The sequence below is a fragment of the Homalodisca vitripennis genome, chromosome 1, assembly GCF_021130785.1.
Source record: "Homalodisca vitripennis isolate AUS2020 chromosome 1, UT_GWSS_2.1, whole genome shotgun sequence".
Lineage (NCBI taxonomy): Eukaryota > Metazoa > Arthropoda > Insecta > Hemiptera > Cicadellidae > Homalodisca > Homalodisca vitripennis.
This window is the reverse complement of record NC_060207.1, coordinates 218,434,734-218,455,516: the sequence shown is the minus strand read 5'-3', so window position 1 is coordinate 218,455,516 and position 20,783 is coordinate 218,434,734. Positions and strand designations below refer to the sequence as shown.

The 20,783-nt window shown below is 32.4% G+C and overlaps 1 protein-coding gene across 2 annotated transcripts in view; it reads left to right on the top strand.

Annotated features, from left to right (window-relative positions):
* Nucleotides 1-20,457, top strand: part of LOC124353051 (kinesin-like protein KIF11) — a 55,609-nt gene extending 35,152 nt beyond the window's left edge. Inside the window, exons 11-16 of one of the 2 annotated variants that reach the window (XM_046802856.1) lie at nucleotides 386-501; nucleotides 2,034-2,213; nucleotides 4,134-4,301; nucleotides 16,228-16,464; nucleotides 18,099-18,278; nucleotides 20,244-20,457. In XM_046802856.1, coding sequence (XP_046658812.1) covers nucleotides 386-501; nucleotides 2,034-2,213; nucleotides 4,134-4,301; nucleotides 16,228-16,464; nucleotides 18,099-18,278; nucleotides 20,244-20,303 — 941 coding nt within the window. In that variant the 3' untranslated portion in view covers nucleotides 20,304-20,457. Of the gene's footprint in view, nucleotides 1-385; nucleotides 502-2,033; nucleotides 2,214-4,133; nucleotides 4,302-16,227; nucleotides 16,465-18,098; nucleotides 18,279-20,240 lie in introns of both variants that reach the window. The other variant, XM_046802855.1, reaches the window with a different exon arrangement.
* Nucleotides 20,458-20,783: the final 326 nt, after the last annotated feature.

Here is a 20,783-nt window from a genome sequence, read left to right as displayed (position 1 = left end):
TAGTATCAACGATGAAAGGGTTAAATTATATTGGATAATTTTAAAATAATCTGAAGTAAATATCTTTATCACAATCATTTGACTTCCCATCACAGTCTGTATATTTTACAACAATGATAAATCTATCTGTCAATTTATTGAGCCAATAAGTTGTCTGAATAAAACATTTAGAGAAGAATCAGATTCGGAGCTGTGTATGTATTATGTAGTTTAAATACTAAATAAGTTTTGAAGTTAATTATATTAAGTATGATATCTTAGATGCATAATTTTTGCTCAACATTTATTTGAAGAAATTTGGCTGAAATGTCAAAATTTCTAACTCTTAGTGATACCTATACTAGAATATTGTGTCTCTAAAAATACACATTCTTTTGTTTTTCAGACAGCCTTTTAGGTGCAATAGCTGAAAATTTAGAAATGTGTTTCAAGGATGTTGGAGAATTCAGAGACAGAATCAAAGAATTAAACAATAGTACATTGAATGTGGGGCAAAAATTGGTAAGTCATTTCTTATTTCTTAGAATTTGAATTAGTATTATTTTCAAGGTAGAGTTAAAAAGTTTCTGGAATCACTTACTGAAGTAATGATTCACTGAAAGAGAAATTCCTTATCCTGTGGTTAACACAGATGCTAGAGGAATACCAAGCTCTTAGCTGCTACTTTCTGATACTGCCATTGAAAACTGTAGGTATAAGTTTGTCGTATTTTGAAATGGTGTTTTCAGAGCCATGTGCCAACAAGTTCTGCATTTTTCTGTAGATGGCACCATCTAGGGTTCTTAAGATGCTGAAGAGAACTTCACAAAGAAAATCTCATGACAGAAACAGCAGTATACGATTGGCAAAAGTTTTTCCCCTCTTTTAAGATTTCATAAATACAAAATGTTATATTAGGAGTGGATGCCTCTCCACCCCCATGGCACTTGATGATGGTGGTGAACGCACAGACAAGCCAAACACCATAACATTTGAACATCTTTGTCACAGACTACTTTTTTATCTCTTCAGACGGACATAGACTTCAGATTCCAGTAGTTAAGCTTCACTGAGCGGAAAGTTGAAGGGAGCGAAAGTCATCGTTAATAATATTCAGCTGTCTTCGGTCCTGCCTTTGGCACTGAAGTCTGTCAGTGACCACTAAGCTACTGTATATGAAAAGGTAGCTAAAACAATCACCATATTAAAAAAATAAATATAATATTCATCTTACATTTTGTATTTTATCATTGTGCATCGCCCCTGCACCCTTGCAGTTTCTAATCCTTATGTCTACCTATTTATATTCGTGCATCGCCCTGCGATTGATGTGTCTATACGCGAACGTCCGCTTGTCTGCAGTAACTAAACAGATGTTTGTTAATTTTTGTTTATCTCATAATTTGTGTAGTTGTATTAATAGATATATCCTATGTGTGTGTGTGTGTGTGTGTGTTTATATCTTTAAATGTTTTATCGTCGTATTAAATTCAAAGTTATTGTTTATGATTAAATAAGGCAGAAAACAAAACTTTTCTCTTTTTCATTGTGTGTTCTTTTTAATGTCTTTATGACGAAGAAGAGGAATTTCCTTTGAATGTAGTAAAGATAAATCTTCTCTTTCTGTTCTATCTAAATTCTTTGGTTAATATTTAGTTATTAATAGTACTTTAAGTTGTTATTCTTAGTTATTATCTGTACAGGAATCTATATCAAATTCAGATTTGATATCATATGGTCATATGGGTAATCAGAATCAAACTTTTTATGTACCTTTTTAATTGGACCCTATTCTTATTTCTTAATAACACATTATTCTGAATCAAGAATTAAAAACCACTATTTTGGTATCGGAATCTAATTTTTTTTAACTGGCCATCAATAGTTTCAATTATACAGATAAACATATCCTATTTAATGTTTGGTAAAAATCAATATATTCCCCATTTATATTTGTTTATGTTTTTACAATATTACAGGCAGTTTTAATGGTATAATTATTAGTTCTAAATAAATCATTTTTTTGAAAGTCACTTCCTTGAGTAAATTTTCAGGTGGATGTATTGAATGGACTGGTACAGAGCTGTAGAGATGCCGATGATAAGCATCACATAATTATGAAGATACTTCAAAGTAACATAGCCAGTAATGGGTTCACTGCCATGGAAAATATGTGCTCAACTATTGAAGACTTCAAACGTTTTTGCACCTGCAATAAAAATAATGTTGAAAAGGTAAATATTTTGTGTTATGAAAATTAGGAGAGCATAATTTTTCAATGTAACTTATAATAGTTGAAAACATCTTCTAATATAAATGTATGCTACATATGAGACCTTTTTGAAATCAAAGATTTAATTTTCAAGCAAGTCAACAAATAGTAACTTTGAACCAGTATCAGCTATTTTGTACCTATTGGTAATTTTGTGAATTATTCGCAAAGTTTGCATACACTTGGTGTCTTATTTATTGTAAATTTATTCTGTAATTTCATTGTAGAACATTAAAAATTAATTATTTTACTATTTATGCAATATAAATAAGCGTTTTAAACTATTGTAAAACTAATAATTCACTAAAAACAATCTGAAATAAATCTTTTAAATTTCCAACAATACAAGAAAAAAATGTTGTGCAATAAATACTACGATATTTGCGACAGCTGCTATAGCTGACACTAATAACTATAAAATAAGTAAAAGTTAAGAAAATCCTAACAAACTCCAACATGAATGAAATGTGTGATTCTTCCCCCTAATATGAATACCATTTGAATTATACAGCAGTATTTACTTCTTCTAAAGTTACGTCATATAAACAATTGTGTGATTCGCAGTTTGAGGGTTACAACATCATGAGAAACTCAGCTTACAGTCAGTATTATCCTTATTTCTTCTCACATATGAACTATAGTTTATAAATGGTATAAATATATATGGTATATATATATATATACCATATATTTATATATATATATATATATATATATACCATATATATATATATATATATATATATACCATATATATATATATATATATATATATATATATATATATATATATATATATATATATATATATATATATGGTATATATATATATTTTGATGAATTTAACCATTAAAAGAAGTGTGTTAAGAATTCCAACAGCTTCATTGATCTAATGAACATCTGTAAATATTTTACAGCCAGTGCATTCTTGCAATCAACCCCTAGACATACCAAAAGACAGCAAAGAAAATAAGAACATACAGCATAGGCTGGCTTTTTGTTTGAACGTTAGCCCCAGTACATTAGTTTAAAGGTTTTTAACAGGTTACCTAGGCTCAGTTAAAACGTTATTTGCTCAAGTAATTTATTTAGACCTCTTCATTGCGTCTGTAAAGAGGAAAAGGCTATTCTTTAACAGTTATTCATACTGTATGTTTACGTGTGTATTCTAGTATTAACAGGATATTCAAGACATCAGTTACAAAAATACTGGTAATTCATATTCAATCTTAAGTTTTCCACTTTATGAAACATTCTTATTGGTATGATATTCAAGATTTTTTATTTATCATCTTTTTTGTATGTTCGTTGTAGTGTGTATTTTTTATTCAGTGTATGTGTATTTTAAGTTTGATGACAAACCACTTGTCTTTAAATTAGTGATTAAAAATACATAAGAAAATAAATTATTTTGTATCGTGTTCTGATTTATATATATATATATAATATGTATGTGTTTATATATATATATCATCCATGGTTATTAAACGCATATGTGACAGATACGGCAAAATACCAAATAATTGAATTGGAATAAGTAAGGGCTCTGTGTGGTGTAATGGTAGCACATTCACCCGGCAAGTGAGAGATCCGGGTTCGACTCCCGGCGGAGCAAGTACTTTTTGTGATTCAATGTTTATTGATATATATATATGTATATATATGACAGGTGAACATACTACCCACAAAATATATATTCCGGCAAGTACTTTTGTACATCATTCTTTATTGAAATGCAAGTTTTGCTATTGCTGTTGATAATAATTTTATCTATATTATTTTGTTTTGCTTGTTTTATTTTTTGGTTATATTTTCTATAAAAAGTTTCAGGGTCATAATTAGCTAAACTCTGAGTGTAAATTTCTTTACTGTTTGTCAACAGTCTTATGCAAAAATTCAAGAAGTTGAAGCAGAAGCAGAGTGTAATGCCCAAAAGATCAGTTGTACATTGAAGAACATCATGGAACTGATGAACACCTTCAGAGAAAAATGCTGTGCAACTATTGTGGAAGCAGGCCAAGTTGAAACGAAAGCAACATTAGCAGCAGAGGTTAGAAAACATGTATTAATGTAGATGAAAAAGATTGTAAATACTAAGCTGAACCAAGTTTGCTAGCACTTTTGAAGTTGAAATATTGATATTTGGAAATCAAGTTGATCAGGCATTTATTAACAGTAGATGGAGCACTAGTATGCTTTGTTTGAAGTTTTTTTTGCCAATAGAAGGATTGTAGAGGAAACAGGAATTTTATGGACATTTTCCACCATTCAGTCATTTAAAAAAATCAGTAACACTATGTTTCAAGATCTGACAGTACCAAACAGATTGGATATTTGTAATGAACCAATGCAGAGTCACAGTATGGTTTTAAGAAGTTCATCTAGCATGAACCAATAACAAAAATACCCACTCCTGGTCCTTTCTTTTTTGCCGCCATCTTGTTTCCGCCATGACGATTGCCTTTTGCTATTGGCCTCTGGCCAGTCGTAGGTGGTTGGTTGGTGAATGCAGGCCTATTGTGACCTGTATTTTGTAGTTCAGTTTTAATAATCAGTGTTGTATTTCGTTTTTTATTAAGTGCATGTTTTAGAGTTAGTGAAGTTGACACACAACATGGTGGTTGTGATTCCTGACTCATGCGTGTCACAACACTCTGGTATGTTTATTTTAACCTAGTTTGTAATTATGTTTTAGGTTAGTTATTTACCTGAAGAATAGATCAGATTACAGATCTCAAAATGTAGTGTTACTGATTTTTTGTCCGAAACTTAATGTTACTGACTTTTTTTTATCACTGAACAATGGTAAATGTCCCAAAAAATCCTGTTTCCTTCACTATAATATAATATGGAGCAGCATGAACAATCCTGTCCTAACTTCTCATAGCTGATTGATCGTGCTACAAACCTAAATAACTTAAAGTGGCATGAACGATCATATGGTTTTCAAGCTATCAATGTATCATAAGTTTGTTTCATTACTTTATATACCTTTCACTGTTTATTACAGATTACTTTTGTTTTGTCATGAGGCTATACAATGTTTTCTGCTATATATTGGTGTTTTGACTGTTTTTAACCTTACGAGGTGTGATCAAAAAGTTCCAGGACTGATTTTTTATACATTTATTCATACAACATACAGGTTATTCGAATTTGTCTCCTTCAAAGTACTCGCCTTGAGAAGCTACACACTTTTCCCACCGGTGTTTCCACTGATCAAAAGCCCCAGAAAACTCTTCTTTTGTAAAGGTGTTTAGCAGCTCCGTCGTTTTTTCTTTAATTTCGTCAACTGTTTGAAATCTTCATCCTTTCAGGGGTCTTTTGAGCTTTGGGAAGAGAAAAAAGTCAGGAGCCAGGTCAGGTGAGTAGGGGGATTGAGGAATGACAGTCATTGCGTTTTTTACACAAAAGTCTCGGATAACTAATGCAGAGTGAACAGGAGCATTGTCATGGTGAAGGACCCAATCACCACTTTGCCACAGCTCAGGTCTCTGTCGTCTGTGGATGTTCGGCCATCTTTAAACCTCTTGAAGCACTGATGGCAGCATGCTTGGCTTAGACATTCCTCACGAAAAGCCTCTTGTAACATCAAAAAGGTTTCAGAAAACGTTTTGTTCAGTTTCACACAAAACTTCGCACAAACACGTTGCTCTTCTTTCACATTCATTTTCATTAGACAAAAAAATAGCCAAACTCTATAAAACTAATCTCAAACAAACTGTGCTAATGTTACTTTCAGTGATGTTATGATTGATCTGCAAACACAGCTGTGTTACTGTTGAGTCAGGGAATACAATGCTGCCGACCGCATCGCTGTGAGACATTGCATTCCCATAGTAATAAAAAGTTCTGGAACTTTTTGATCACACCTCGTAAATCGTATTTGTTTTATTGCATCTTTTTTTGTCTTCTTGTCCAGTCAGATTATGTTTATCAAGTGCTTTATAGAATATGTTCTTCAGTTCAGCTGTTTCCCTGTCTGTAATATTTCAATGTACTTTTCTTTTCGCTTTTGATTTGACAACAGGACAAGTTATGTTTAGTGCATTTATTAGAATCTTGTTGAAAGTTTCATATGGGTCACTGATCTCAGGACCATTTCCCAGTTTTGCAGGTCTAGTAGACCTTTGAGACGTGAGATTTTTAGAATTTAATACCCTATGCTCTGAGGTAAAAGATTTATCTTTGTGTTTTTTTATGTGTTTAATTGTGCACATTTTCTTCGTGCTTTTATGGTCAGAAATTGCTGTGTTGATGACAATCACGTCTAGGCATTCATGAACCAAATTAGTAAAAACACAGTCAATTGAAGGTTTAGATGTAGGAGTAACTCTTTTAGGTGGGAGAAACACATGGGTAACATTATAGTTTACGGGGGTTTCAACTGATTTTATTTTTTAATATTACCCATTATTATAAATGGGTACTTTGCTGTGAGTATTTTATTTATCGTCTCAGATATTGTCCCAAGGTCCTGTTCTGGGTTTCCTTTGTTTCTGTAGAGCCCTAGAACATAAAGGTATTTATGCTCTGTTTCAATTTTGACAAGTGCACCCTCCAATGCCAGCTCTCCTCTACAGATTCTATATGTGTTAATGGATTCTATGTTAATTGTAATGGATTCAGCATAGATAGCTACTCATCCCTTTTGGTAGTGTTCTCTGCTGTAGTCAGTGATCAGAGTATAGCCTATCCAGTTAAGCATATGTTACACAGAAGCTGTTGTTTCAGACCTTGTTCTGTTAAAATAAGCAAGTCTGGCTCAGTATTTTTCAGCAGGTCATTTAACTGATCGGTTTTTTTGGCTACTCTGTCAGTATTTTGATGAAGAATTTGAAGAGACTTGATAAACTGCTCTTTGACAGGATATCAAAATATCTGTGCCCCTCTGAAAGTACAAACTTCAAAATTCTTGACTGCCCACAGCAAAAAAATAACATTGATTGTGGTGTGTACTTGTTGCTGATGGTTGATTGGTTCATAAAAGGACTACACAGCGGAGCGAGTTTAGTTGAAAACTACTTTGATCAATTAGAAATTAAGGAAAAGGATGTCATCCTTAAAAGGGCTCTGCTTGCATATTTAATGCACAACCACCAGTACACTAAACTGTCACGAGCCACTATCAATGCTCTAATATTGCACCCTGTTGAAAACAACTGTTCAGAGTTGCCAATCAATACACAGAACACCTCTACTTCTGATCCAAAAAAATACAGGAAATATGTGGATAAGTCTGAAGATAAAAATTAACAAAAAAATCAACAAAAATCATAGCCAAAGAGTTTTTGAGTCTATAATTTCTACTTCAAACATGTATGAAGCTTTAGACTGCCCACCAGATTCTAAATTAATAAGGAGGGAAATTCCATTACCGTCCTTAAAATCTTCAGTACATGTCAAAAACCCAGATCCAAACATAAAAATTATCAACGCAGATAAAATAAAGAAATATTACAAAACTGCCATAGAAAAAAAAGAAAGATTTGTAGTGGACTGCCCACAAGTAAACGTTACTCTGTGCAGCGACAGCCAAGGTAGTTACTTAAGTAGCAAAATAGAAAAACTAAGCAATGGGAAAATTCACGCTTTTGGCTATGTAAGAGCAAACACCACTCTAGCACAGGTTATTGAGTCCAGTGCCTTAGAAAGTAAAAATCCTCTAATAATTCTTGGTGGAACCAATGACAGCCTGAATGGAAGTTTTAATTATATTTACAAAGACCTTGATAAACAATTACAAATAATTAGTAAGTTTAGGCCTGTTTTTATCAGTACTGTACCTATAAGACATGATAAACTATGGAACGATCCCATAAATAAATTGCTAAGATTAGCAAATAACTATATAATTGAACTAACAGCTAGAATGAAAAATGTCTATGTACTAAACCTAAACTGTCTTAGAAGACTTCACTATACTAAACATGGCCTCCATTTGAATAAAAGTGGGAAATATAAACTGGCTGCTTTAATAATAAAGGCTATTAGATTGTGGCAATTAGAGGATAGATTACCAGAGAGTTTGGTACGAGAGTTTGGCTTACCAGAAAAACCACATGAAGAACTAAAACAGATCAACATCATTGAGGCAGACATGAACAGACTAATAAAGGATAACTGTACAGACAAAAGTGTTGCCTTTGCGCATTGTGTTTCGGGAGACTTCAGCAATGACAGAAATATGAGCGCTGGTGTAGCTAAAGTTTTCAAGAGGCACTTCGGTAAACCAGATATTAGTAAGGATTATTTCAGTGATCATTTGGCTTGCCAGGTAACTGGAACCGGAGTGGCTGTATATAGTCTAATCACTAAAGATAATTATTTTCAAAAACCTAATGGTGAAATATATGATTATGCATTTCAACAACTCAAAGAGGACTTCAAGAAAAGAAATTTCAGTCAGCTGATTTGTTCGCCCATGGGATGTGTACGGGATGGTATCAATCCAGAACATTTTTGTGCTCAAATAGTTGATTTTCAGCGTGTCACCGGAACCTCTGTAACTATTGTAACGTATGACGAAAAGGCCAGAAGAGTGTTAAGGAATGGTTTAACACATGCCGAGTTTGTTCAACATCTGCGACATACCATCTCTGCGCTGCTGCAGAATCATGAAAATCCTGACGTGTCAAACCCAAATATAGTATTAGAGACATCTACATCATTTGTCGATGGTGACTCCTGTGAAGTGTTGAACACAACAAAGTCTATGGACACCAAGCGCCTCAACAATGAATCGGTGGCCACTAACTTTTCAGGATGGTCTACTCCTCACAGTGTAATTAAGAAGAAAAATGTTTTCAGTGATTTTCTTTCTACCAGGGAGCATTCAGTATCTTGTTCAAGTGACACTTGAAATAGTTTTAATGTAACCTATAATAATAGAATAAATTTTGAATTAGATCAGACAAAAAACTTGCAAGTATTACAGGCAGAGACAAATGTATAACAGACTTTAAGATTTTCCATCAGAATGCAAGGAGCTTACAACCAAAATTGAACCATTTTAAAATTTTAATTGACCAGATAAATCCTGATATTTTACTGATAACTAAACATTGGTCGAGCGATAACATTCTTGAATGCATCAAATTTAATAATGGGATGTATACATTGGCTAATTCTTTTTCTAGAACCTCAATTAAAGGTGGTGGAGCTGCAATTTTCACAAAACGTTCTGTTTCATTTGAAAAACTTGATATAACTTCGTGTGAAGGATTACTGGAAGCTACAGGAATTATAACTAAAATAAACAATGAGAATTACATAATTATTTGTATCTACAGGCTGCCCAATTCTGATATTGATAGTTTTATATGTAAATTATCCAAAATAGTTGACTCACTTGATTCTAGTTCTAATTGTATTCTGATGGGAGATTTTAATATTGATATTTTAGTGCAATCTAACAATAAATTTAAACTAATGACTTTTCTTAATGAATTCAATTTTAGATATCTGATAAACCAACCAACCAGAGTAACTCAGAATACACAGTCAGCTTTGGATAATATAGTAATCAATAAAAAGTTGGGCTTAAAAAAAGTAACTTCAAAAGTCATAATTACAGGATTATCAGATCACTTTGGTATCACACTTGATATTCCTATTAATGATGCAACAGAATATTTCTTAAAGCGAATACCAACAAAAGCAAGGTCTTTCAATGCAGAAAATGTACGCATACTAAATTATCTTCTTCAAAAAGAAAACTGGGATATAGTGACATCAAGTTGTGATGTCAATAAGCAATATTCTAGTTTTGTTGAAATATTAAATTATAATCTTGATATTTGTTGCCCAATAAAAAATAAAAATATTAAGAAACAGATTAAATATAAAACTCCATGGATAACTAAAGAAATTACGGAGACAAAAAATGTTTTAATTTTCCTTGAAACACTCTGGGTTCGAAATGGTAATAAATTTGGAATTAAGAAGCTTTTAAAAATGCAAAAGAAAAAATATGAAAGTCTGCTAAGAAAAACAAAACAAGAATATATGACAAATAAAATTTTGAATTAAAAAAAACATAAATGCTGATACATGGAAAATCATAAACAGAGATTTAGGAAGAAGCAATGCTAATTTGATAACTGATCCCAATGTTATTGCCAATCAGTTTAATGATTATTTTAAGGGCATCCCTGAACAATTGGCCATTAATTTTAATAATTTGAATTACTCTTTTAAGGGTAAAAGAATTGAAAGCAGCTTGTTTCTTCACCCAACCTCTGAAAAAGAGATTCTTAAAATAATAAAGAACTTGAAGAATAGTTTTGCAGTTGGTTGGGACTGCATAAGTACTAATTTATTAAAGAATATTTCAGATGTTATAGCAGGACCTTTATCATCTATAATTAATACAAGTTTTGAATCAGGAATTTCCCAGTCTGAAATTTCTAAAATTGTGCCTATTTTTAAAAACAAGGGAAACTGCTAAAAAATTATTAACTATAGACCAGTTGCATTTCTGCCTGTTATTGCTAAAGTTTTTGAGAAAGCTATTTGTAATAAGTTAATTGATTTTTTAGAAGCTAAGAGCATACTTTTTGTAAATCAGCATGGATTCATGAGGGGGAAATCAACTTTGTCAGCCATAATCAAATTTCTTAATGAAATAATGGAAGGAATGATAAATGGTGATTTTATTTGTGGTGTGTTTCTGGATTTGCAAAAAGCTTTTGACTGTGTTAATATAAATATTTTGCTTGATAAATTAGAAAACTACGGAATAAGAGGGACAACTCATGATTTACTGAAATCTTACTTGGTCTGTCGGAAACAGTTTGTCACCATAAAAATGATCAGGGTGAAGTCACATCTAAAAGATCAGACATTAAGTGGGGTGTGCCTCAGGGTTCCGTTCTTGGTCCATTGCTATTTTTAATATATATTAATGCCATTGGAAATGTAAGTAATCCTAACCAGACAATTTTATATGCAGATGACACATCTATACTATATAAACACAAAAATTTGGAGGATTTAGAAATCATAGCAAATATACAAATTAATAGTCAACTCCCGATTATCCGCGGAATAGAGTGGCTTGGCGGCCGCAGATAACGTGATTCGCGGATAATCTGCAAAACGTAAAGAAAGGCAAAGAAAAACTCGAAATAAGCAAAGTAGGACATTTAATGACTTATAACTAAGTTTTTATTACATTTAAAAGGCTGGAATAAGTTCAAAGTTAACATTACATACCGGTATTGTATACCGTTACGTAAGCCTGCAGTTAATACAGTATCGAGTACAAACAATCTAAAAGTTAGTAGTACTGTACTGTACATCATAGCTAACTAAAAATATACATAGACGGGAATGAAAATACAGTACTGTTCTGTAAATACCCTACTCTAAATAATAAAACTATTTTATATTACATTAACTGCAAATTAATTTGCTTTAAAAAAATCAGTAAGTTTCTTCTGTTTTGTTTTGTTATGGCACTTAACCCTAATTTGTGATCTAAGTTTACGTAATGTAAGATCGTCTGCAACTGTCCCGAAGTCTTCGCCCTCTAAATATTCAATAAGTCGTTCAACGTGTTGTAGAGCTGATTCATGTGAAACACGCGATTGAGGAGGCATCTCTTCTTCTTCATTGTTGTAAATTTCTTCCTCGACTCCCTGAGCTTTGTTAATGATGTCTTCATCACTCAGGAGTTCGTACCCAGGATCGTCAGCATCACAGTTCATCCATTCATTGATGTTTTCGTCATTAACTTGCTCACCCCTTCGACGGTTCTTGCCAATTGTGCTAAAGCTAATGCACAATCTATATCAGATTGATCTTGAAGGGCTTCTTCTTCTACACTAATATTGCTGTTTTCTTCACTTGCCATTAGTTTCTTCCATGATTTTTGCAAGGTTGACGATTTTACTGACTTCCAAGCTGCTGCAATGTCGTAAATGCTGTCAAGAATAGAAAAATCTTTCCAGAACAATTTCAGGTCATAACCTTCATTTATTCTTCTTTCTAGTAAATGGGACCTATAATTCTTTTTTGTGGCTGCAATAACTCCTTGATCCATTGGTTGGATCAAAGGAGTTACATTTGGCGGTAAAAACTTTAAAACAATGTTCCCATCAACAGATTTCATCACATTTTCAGCGGGATGTGAAGGGGCGTTATCTACTAATAAAACTGCTTTCAGGGGCAAGTTTTTGGACATAAGATGGTTTTCAACTTGTGGGACAAAGTGTTTTTCAAACCATTCTTTGAAGATTCTTTAGCCCATCCATCCTTTTTTTTTGAGAAAAGTACTGAACAGGGAGGTTTACAGCTCTAGAACCTTTAAAGAACCGTGGTTTTTTGGACTTACCAATAACAACTAAATCTAATTTATGCTCCCCTGAAGCATTGCCACAACAAAGAATGTGTATCTTTCCTTACTAGATTTGTGCCCTGAAACTTGACGTTCTCTTTCAAAAGCAAGTGTACGTGTCGGCAAACATTTCCAGAACAAACCAGATTCGTCTGCATTATAAATCTGGTCTGGAGTCAGATTTTCAGCAGCAACATACTCCTCAAACTCTGCTTTAAATAGTTCAGCAGCTTCAGTGTCACTGCTGAGTTTGTCACCTTGCAGTGAAATTTCCCTGATGCCATGGCGTTGCTTAAACCTAGTTAACCAACCAGAAGAAGCATTAAACATACCTTCGAGGCCAAGCAGTTTGTGAAAATGTTCAGCTTTTGCTGCTAGGATCGGACCTGAGATTGGCGTACCTTCACTCCTTAACTGAGCAATCCACTCAAGTAGTGCAGCGTCTAGGTGTTCATAGGTAGAAAGCTTCATTGCCTTTCTCTTTTTCATTGCAGACGACGTTTCAGCACTAGCAGCAAACGACAATAACTTATCTTTTTGTTTAAAGATGTCACGTACGGTCATTTCTCCAATGCCATATTCTGCACACAGGTGTTTTTTCAAAACACCGTTTTGTAGTTTTTTTATTATTTCAAGTTTTTGGTTGATTGTTAAAACAACTCTCTTTCGTTTTTCTGACATAGCGAATTAATATAGGCCTACAGTATACTGATAAAACAAAGTAAAGGCACACCTAGATAAACAGTCAATAACACACAAGAAAAGACAGTCAATAAGAAATGGCAGAATAGTCAATAACACACGAAAGACACTTCAAAAAGAAACAGCAGAACAGTTGACACACGGAAGGCCAGTCACTAAGAAAAGGTTGAACAGTCAATACACTAACTAATCAACAAAAATACAGATGTTTAGAATAACGCAACAAATGAGAAGTAAACAGTGTAGTGTAGACAATAGGCAGTGACAGACTGATGAGTCATGGCAGATGAGTGACAGTAATGGCTGATGCGCGACAACAGTGTGCAGTGACACAAGGGAGTGGAGGTGGCAGTGGTGGAAATGCTTGGGAAGTGAGACGGGAGGCAAATAAGTGGAGGGGAGCAGACTGAGCTGGGTGCCTGCCCGCCTGCCAGACGAGTCACACCGCCACTCTCACTGCTACACATCACGTGTCGCCAACACAACTTACGTCTTCAAATAACTGTCTATACAGTACATTATGTAGTTAATATTCCACCATATTACTCATTACTTAGTTATTAATTCATTTATCACTAATATGCATACAGTAAGTACAGTACATAGGCTATCGTTCGCGGATCGCGGATAATGCGCAAAAGCGGATAATCCGCCCGCGGATAATCGGGAGTTGACTGTAATATAGCGCAATACTTTAATGAAAACTTTTTAACAGTAAATGCAAATAAATCAACAGCTCTCAATTTTACTTCAGATAAAAAATCTTCCTTTGAAATTCAAATAGCAGTTGACAATTTAGTAATACCAATGTATGATTCTACAAAATTTCTCGGATTGATTATCGACAAAAATTTAAATTGGAATGACCATGTAACTACTCTCTGTTTAAAGTTATCTAAAGCAATATTTATGATGAGAAAACTGTCTAAATTTTGCAACGAGAAAGCTCTTAAAATGGTATATTATGTATTTTTTTACTCTCAGTTGGTTTATGGTATTGAAATATGGGGAAATACATTTAAGAAGAACATTAATAAAATTGTATTAATACAAAAAAAGCAGTACGTTATATTTCTGGTATTGGCTATAAGGATTCATGTAAACAAAAATTTCAAGAACTTTATATTATGACAGTCCCTTGTTTAGTTGTGTATAAACTGTTGCTTTATATGGCTACGTCAAACAACCTAACATATAAAAACATCCACCAATATAACACAAGGGGCGCAAACAATATTGTAACCAAAAAACTGATTTCCAAACAATATTCATTAGCAACATTATCTCTTGGACCAAAATTATGGAACACACTGCCAAATGGGTTAAGATCACTGCCATTTGGTATTTTCAAAAGACAATTGGATTTTTCCTTTTGGAACACCCACTTTATGAAGTGGATGAGTTTTTTGGGATTAGTCATAAATTAGATAATTGTTGTTGATCTTGGGAAATTCTTTTATCTGTGTTGTAATTAGTTTTTAATTAATTAATTGATTTGTTTTAATTGATTTATTTGTTTAATATATCACTTCTTTTAAAGATCTGGACGAACTGGAGGATTGCATTGCTTTTAAAATTGAAATGTACAATATTGTGTTTTTCAATGTGACAATGTTTGTAATCTTTACCGGTAATAAATGAGTATCATTGAGTATCAAGACTGCTATTGGTTTGCACTTTACTGACAGTTTCTGTTTTGCCTAATCTTTGACTTTTGCAGTGTAAGGGTATTCTAAAAAATTGCATGATGGGGTGGTTTTTGGATATCTTTAATTTTATAACTATTCTGATTGACACCACCTGATATTCTTAGTTTAATTAAACTTCTTTTAAATGTTTGTTTAAAAAAGTCTGCATAGGATTCATTGCTTTTACACGTTTTTACTGTTATAAATGGACGATTTTAAACGTGAAAAGTTCCAAAAATTGTAGTATTTTAAAAGTCTTAAAATGTTCTCGTACTTAACTCAAACTTTTTTTGGAAGTGCAAGTTGAGTTTTGCATGTTTGAATCAAGTTGAATTAAAATATATTAACCCTCTCCTGGGCAAACGCCTCCAATTGCCTCCACTGCTTTATCAACGCTCTCTGCTTTGTGCTGCTGTCATACGGTTGTTTGGGGAACTAATACTGGAAATATCTATTGGCAGTGTCATTGTTGCCTTGTTTATTCATAGTTTTATGACTAGGGACGCTATCTAGGATTAATAATTTGAAACGGTTCATTGATTACTTCATTGACGGTGATCTAGTTGTTCAGTAGTACGATTCTTTCTGACTTGTGCTGCTATCTTACGTAATTTGATGAACTATTTGGGACTTTTTATAACCACTTATTTACTGAAATAATTTCGTTAGTTGTTTTCGCAGTCTTTACATTTGGTTCTGTACTTCATAGATGGCAGGTTCAAGGTGTTAGCGTGATAGCATAATTTTTGTTTGATTTTAATTTTCCTAATAAGGTTGATACTTTTTTTATAAATAAAACTTTATTATAGAGGATTTAATCATCTTCGTAATGATGTATAATACATAATAGTTTTATTAAAATAAAGTTCTAACTTAGTAAAAACGCGAATAGGTGTCCCCTCGTGTCAGAGTGGTTATTTAATTCAGCCTAGTAGCGCCAAAAGCGCGTCGCGGTAATTTGACCGGGAGAGGGATAAATTTGTGCTTGTACTTCTCATTACTTCACTTATAAGAAAGTGATAGAATAAATCATAGAACCTGATATCTAGTGACTAATTTTAAATCAGGATCATACATCTGTTGAATGGCCATTTCCAGTCATAAGTAAACAAAGAATCAAAATAAAAAATTTAGGGGAAACATGTTTGATCAAAATTAGAAGCAAACTGATATTTTCGTATTCGAAGAATGTTGCTTACGATTTTGGGATCTGAGATGTACTTTCTTAAATTCTATACACTTTACAGAAAGCTAGACAAATAGTTGAGGCTGTTGAAGAACTGGATATCCTGACTGATGAAGTCGAGCAAGAGGCAGAAACAGTTGAAGTTACATTGGCTGGCTACAGCGAGAACATCAGCGACTCGAAGACTTCCGTCATTAACGATATTGTGGAGTATCTGACTCAGCTCCCTTTAACCACTAAGAAAACATTCGAGAACAGAGAAGCAGATAAATTGTTTGTGGAAAGTGTTCCTGAGGAGGTAAGCGTTTGAACAGGCTGAATTTAACTTTTGTAAATTGTGATTTGATTTGTGATATTAGTTGCTCACAAGTCATAAATATTAAAGTATATCATGAATACATTTTACCAGATTCTTCTTATTGGAAAACTAAATGCTTAATATATGATCAAACACTCCAATAAATGACAAATTTTTAATTTTGTGAGGCCTTTCGTGCTCAATGAACACATCGTCAGATCCACATAACTGAAATAAAAATAAGTAATAATACAAACAATTTAGACTTAAATAAAAACATATGTCTTGAAAAATTCAAAGAGATAATATTTTAAAGGCCAGGAAGTATGTCTACTGTATATGTAAAAACTAATATTTAATTAGATTAAAGGCAGTAACGGTGAATTTTGTAGAGGGCCAGGCTCATTATTTACTAAATAATTTTGGTTCTTCTGCATAAAAATAGTTTCGTAAGCATCGAGGAATTTGTTGTTTTTGATTTCTTTTAATAATTTTATTTGTGAAAAGCAGTGTCCAGTATCAAGTGCATGTTTCGCCATGGCCGATCTTTCCTCTTGTTGATACTTCAGACATGCTTTATGTTCCTTTACTCTCTTTTTTATCTTCCTTTTTGTTTGACCAATGTATTTTAAATTTTAGTTGTCACAATTAATTTGATAGATTCCAGATTTTTCATCATCATCTATTCTTTGGATTTCCTAATATATTTTTTAGTTTTATTTTGGAATTTGAGGATACATTAATACTGGCATGTGTTTTAAAACTTTTAGCAATTTCTGTAGTTAAATTGTTGTAAAAAACAGATATTAATTTTTCAGGTTCTTTGCGTTTAGTCTGATAGAGAGTTGTTCTAGAATTTCTTTCAATAATTTTCTTTTTCTTTTTTATCATGTTGTCAATCATGATTATATAAAATTTATATTAAGCATATGTCATGAATGTAAATAATATGGTCACCTTGTAATCCTTTTATTGCCCATGTTAAAAATGTAATGCCCAGATATAATAGGAAAAACCAGCAGGTTTGCTGGTGTAAAATGTTAATTTATACTTTATGGTGCAATGTGTATTTATTTATATGTAAATATAATGAATACATTTGCTTCGATATAAATAAATAAAACCTTCTAAAGTTTATTTTTTATAATTATGTAAATAGTTGCATACATTTTTTTATACTTAGAACCAAAAAAGAGTTAAAGTTCAAATTGTTGTTTACATACCTTTGAAAATTTTTAGACTAAGAGGTTTAGTAAAAGAAAGTGTACTTAAGTGTCAGGAAAAGTGATTTTTCCAGTAGCCACATCAAATGCCAGTGAAAATCCTATTTCCTACACTATCCTTCCATTCTCGAAAACAAACTTTGAACTAAAAATCAATTTGATAAACATTTTGTATAAATATAAATTTTACATCAAATCAAGATGTATTTTTATAAATAACAAGAATAAAGTACTCAACTTTCATCTTTTTTTGTGAAATTCTGAAAAAATTCACATGATTAATTCTAAAATCCCTTTAACTAATTAAACCATTTTTGTTTATTAGCCAAATCTTTGCTCTCTTTTCCTAAAAATAACTACATTTATCTGTAACATTTGATTCATTACTTATCTTTGTTTGTATTTGTTAAGGTGGAATATTTCATATCAGAGGTGAACAATCTTCTGAACAGACTTTACTCAAGGAACAATCACGAATTTGATGGGAATTTTAAGTCCATTAGAGCAATCAAAACTGAAGTGGGACACAAGATCCAGGCTGTCCACGATGCATTCCAAGTCAACATAGATGAGAATGTACATAAGATAAAGGTAATTATTTCCTATTCTGTTTTAGCCTTGAACTGTGATATAGAAAATTTAATCCACTTTCATAAGTGTTTCACTATGTAAAGCTAATGGTAGTCAATTTTGTGTGATTGATGAAATGATTATTATTTTAAATTGCTAAAAGTACTATGTTATAAATAAAATATGTCTCACATTATGTTATTCTGAATATTCCATAAAGTTCAAAAGTAATCTTAAAAGTTACTAACAAGAAGTAAAAAAAAATTACCTATTCAATGATTAGTTATATTGAATGACAAAGCACTAAAGACTGCACGTCTGCACGTGGAGAGGGGCTCCTATAACGAACTTCAACAGGGCAAAATAATCCTAAGATTTCTCAGATCTATAAACAACAACAATCACTTAAGTGTAATTAAACGTAAAAATGAGAAGAGAGGACTAAGACCTATTGTGATACACAACATAACCTACAGTTGAGCAAACAAGACACAACTATTTATTAAGGTTAAATAAATGTAATGCTCAAACCATTCTTTGTATGTATGTACAACTCATGAATATAGAGAATTTTAATTTCACTGTCAAAAACAACAGTATAGAGTCAGTGAGCTCAGGAATTATGAGAATAATATTTGAAATTTATATCTCCAACCTACCATTGGACTGTGAGAAATATACTGCAGTTAATAACTACAAGATTTCTTAACCCTTTTAGGACAAGCGGGATATTTATAGGCTATACATTGTCCGCACTAGTCTTGCCGAAAAAGGTGAGCATGCTATCTGTAGTCCCGCTCTTTGTTTTACTGTTTATGAGTCATAAAACGCCGTAAAATCATGATTCTTTATGCTAATGTGTCCTATGATCTCTCTACATATATTTTATATGGTGATGTTGGTAGCATAAGTCATCTACATCTTTTCTATCCTGTAACAGCTGTCACATCACATCATTTCAGCTGTGTGTGTTATTTATTTGTGTTTTTATCCTTATTTTCCAACTAATTACTGTTGTACTCTTATAGAAGATAAAGTAAGAAACTGTAAAATGATGATTTGTTGTTCTTGCAATAAACTAACGGTAAACAAAAAAGGTAACATTTTTTTGTACCAAATCAAACAATTCTTTAATTTAATAATTTTTTATTATAGACAATTATATTGTAACAGGATAAAAAAACTGTATATACATCTTTTTTAATACTATAAATTTATAAACGGTTGCATTATCCTGATTTTTCAACTTAGACTTCTTCGGTACACCTTTCTGAAAGAAGTTACTTCAAAAGTATGTTCTAGAAAAAATTACAGCAATTTTTGTTGTCCTGAAAAGGGTTAATAGTTAACCCTTTGTAAATCTAGTCAGCCACTGCAGTAACAGAACAGTTACATTGTTGCCATGCCTTATATTGACAATATTTAAAAAATTAAGACTTCATCCAGATCTCAAACAACTTTTTGTAAAAAAAGTGAAAATGTGTGTAGCCATTAGACATTAAACATCCTTAACCATTACACAGCCAGAACATGCAACGGTAGTAATAATGGTTAGCACAGGACAGCTGCACTGGATAGGAGTTATGTACCTCCTGTCCAATCGGTCTGTCACTACTACAGCCTAAACATTTATTCGCGCACCATAGCGTAGTTAATTTTATGTAAATTTTCTTTTAGAAACATTTTGTTATGTGATTTTTTTTTACATCTGATTTTATTGATTTATATTTTATACATACTGACAAAACCATTCATCTCTTTGCAAGGTCTGGTGTTGACAGAATAAATCCTTCAAAATGTCACCAAATGACATAGAACAAATATTCTGGATTGTTTACAGAAGACAAGTACCTTACTATTAAAAGATATATATATGTATATATCATCCAAACAAAACTAATCCATATTGTGCTTACAGTGAATTGCTTCCGTTTTCAAGATACAGGAATGTACAAGATGCGTTTTTAAATTTTCTTATTTCAGAAGTTTCAAAAATACGAGGAATGCTTTTACAACAGAATAAAAAAGCGGACAGTTGGAATTTGAGCAGTGTTCAGAAAGAGGGCTAAGAGATATCTACAATGAATATTACAACCACAAAGGTTCCATAAAGACAGAGGAATCTAAGATCATTAAGGCGTTCAGCAACATCGTCGAACATGCTAAAGTCTTCAAGTACAGGCCAGACGCTCCCCTAGGTATGCCTTTGTAAAGACTTATTTTTGCCTTTAAAATTAGTTTCATATATTAAATGTGCTGTATTGTAGTTGGAAAATATCCAACACCAGGAGATATGTTTGTTTACTTCAATAGCCACAACTCTATTAAGTCTAGTAAGCTCACAAATCGGTTTTAGCTAAACAATTTTGTTTTCAACTAAAATTCAATAAATTTTTTAAAATTCTTTTTTAGAGAAAGGATGATGAAATTTTATAAAAAGAGCATTGTTAAGTTTTTTATCAACGGGAAAAGTAAGTAATAGTTATAAATATATCTTGGAACCCAATTTGTTTAACCCTTTCCCGC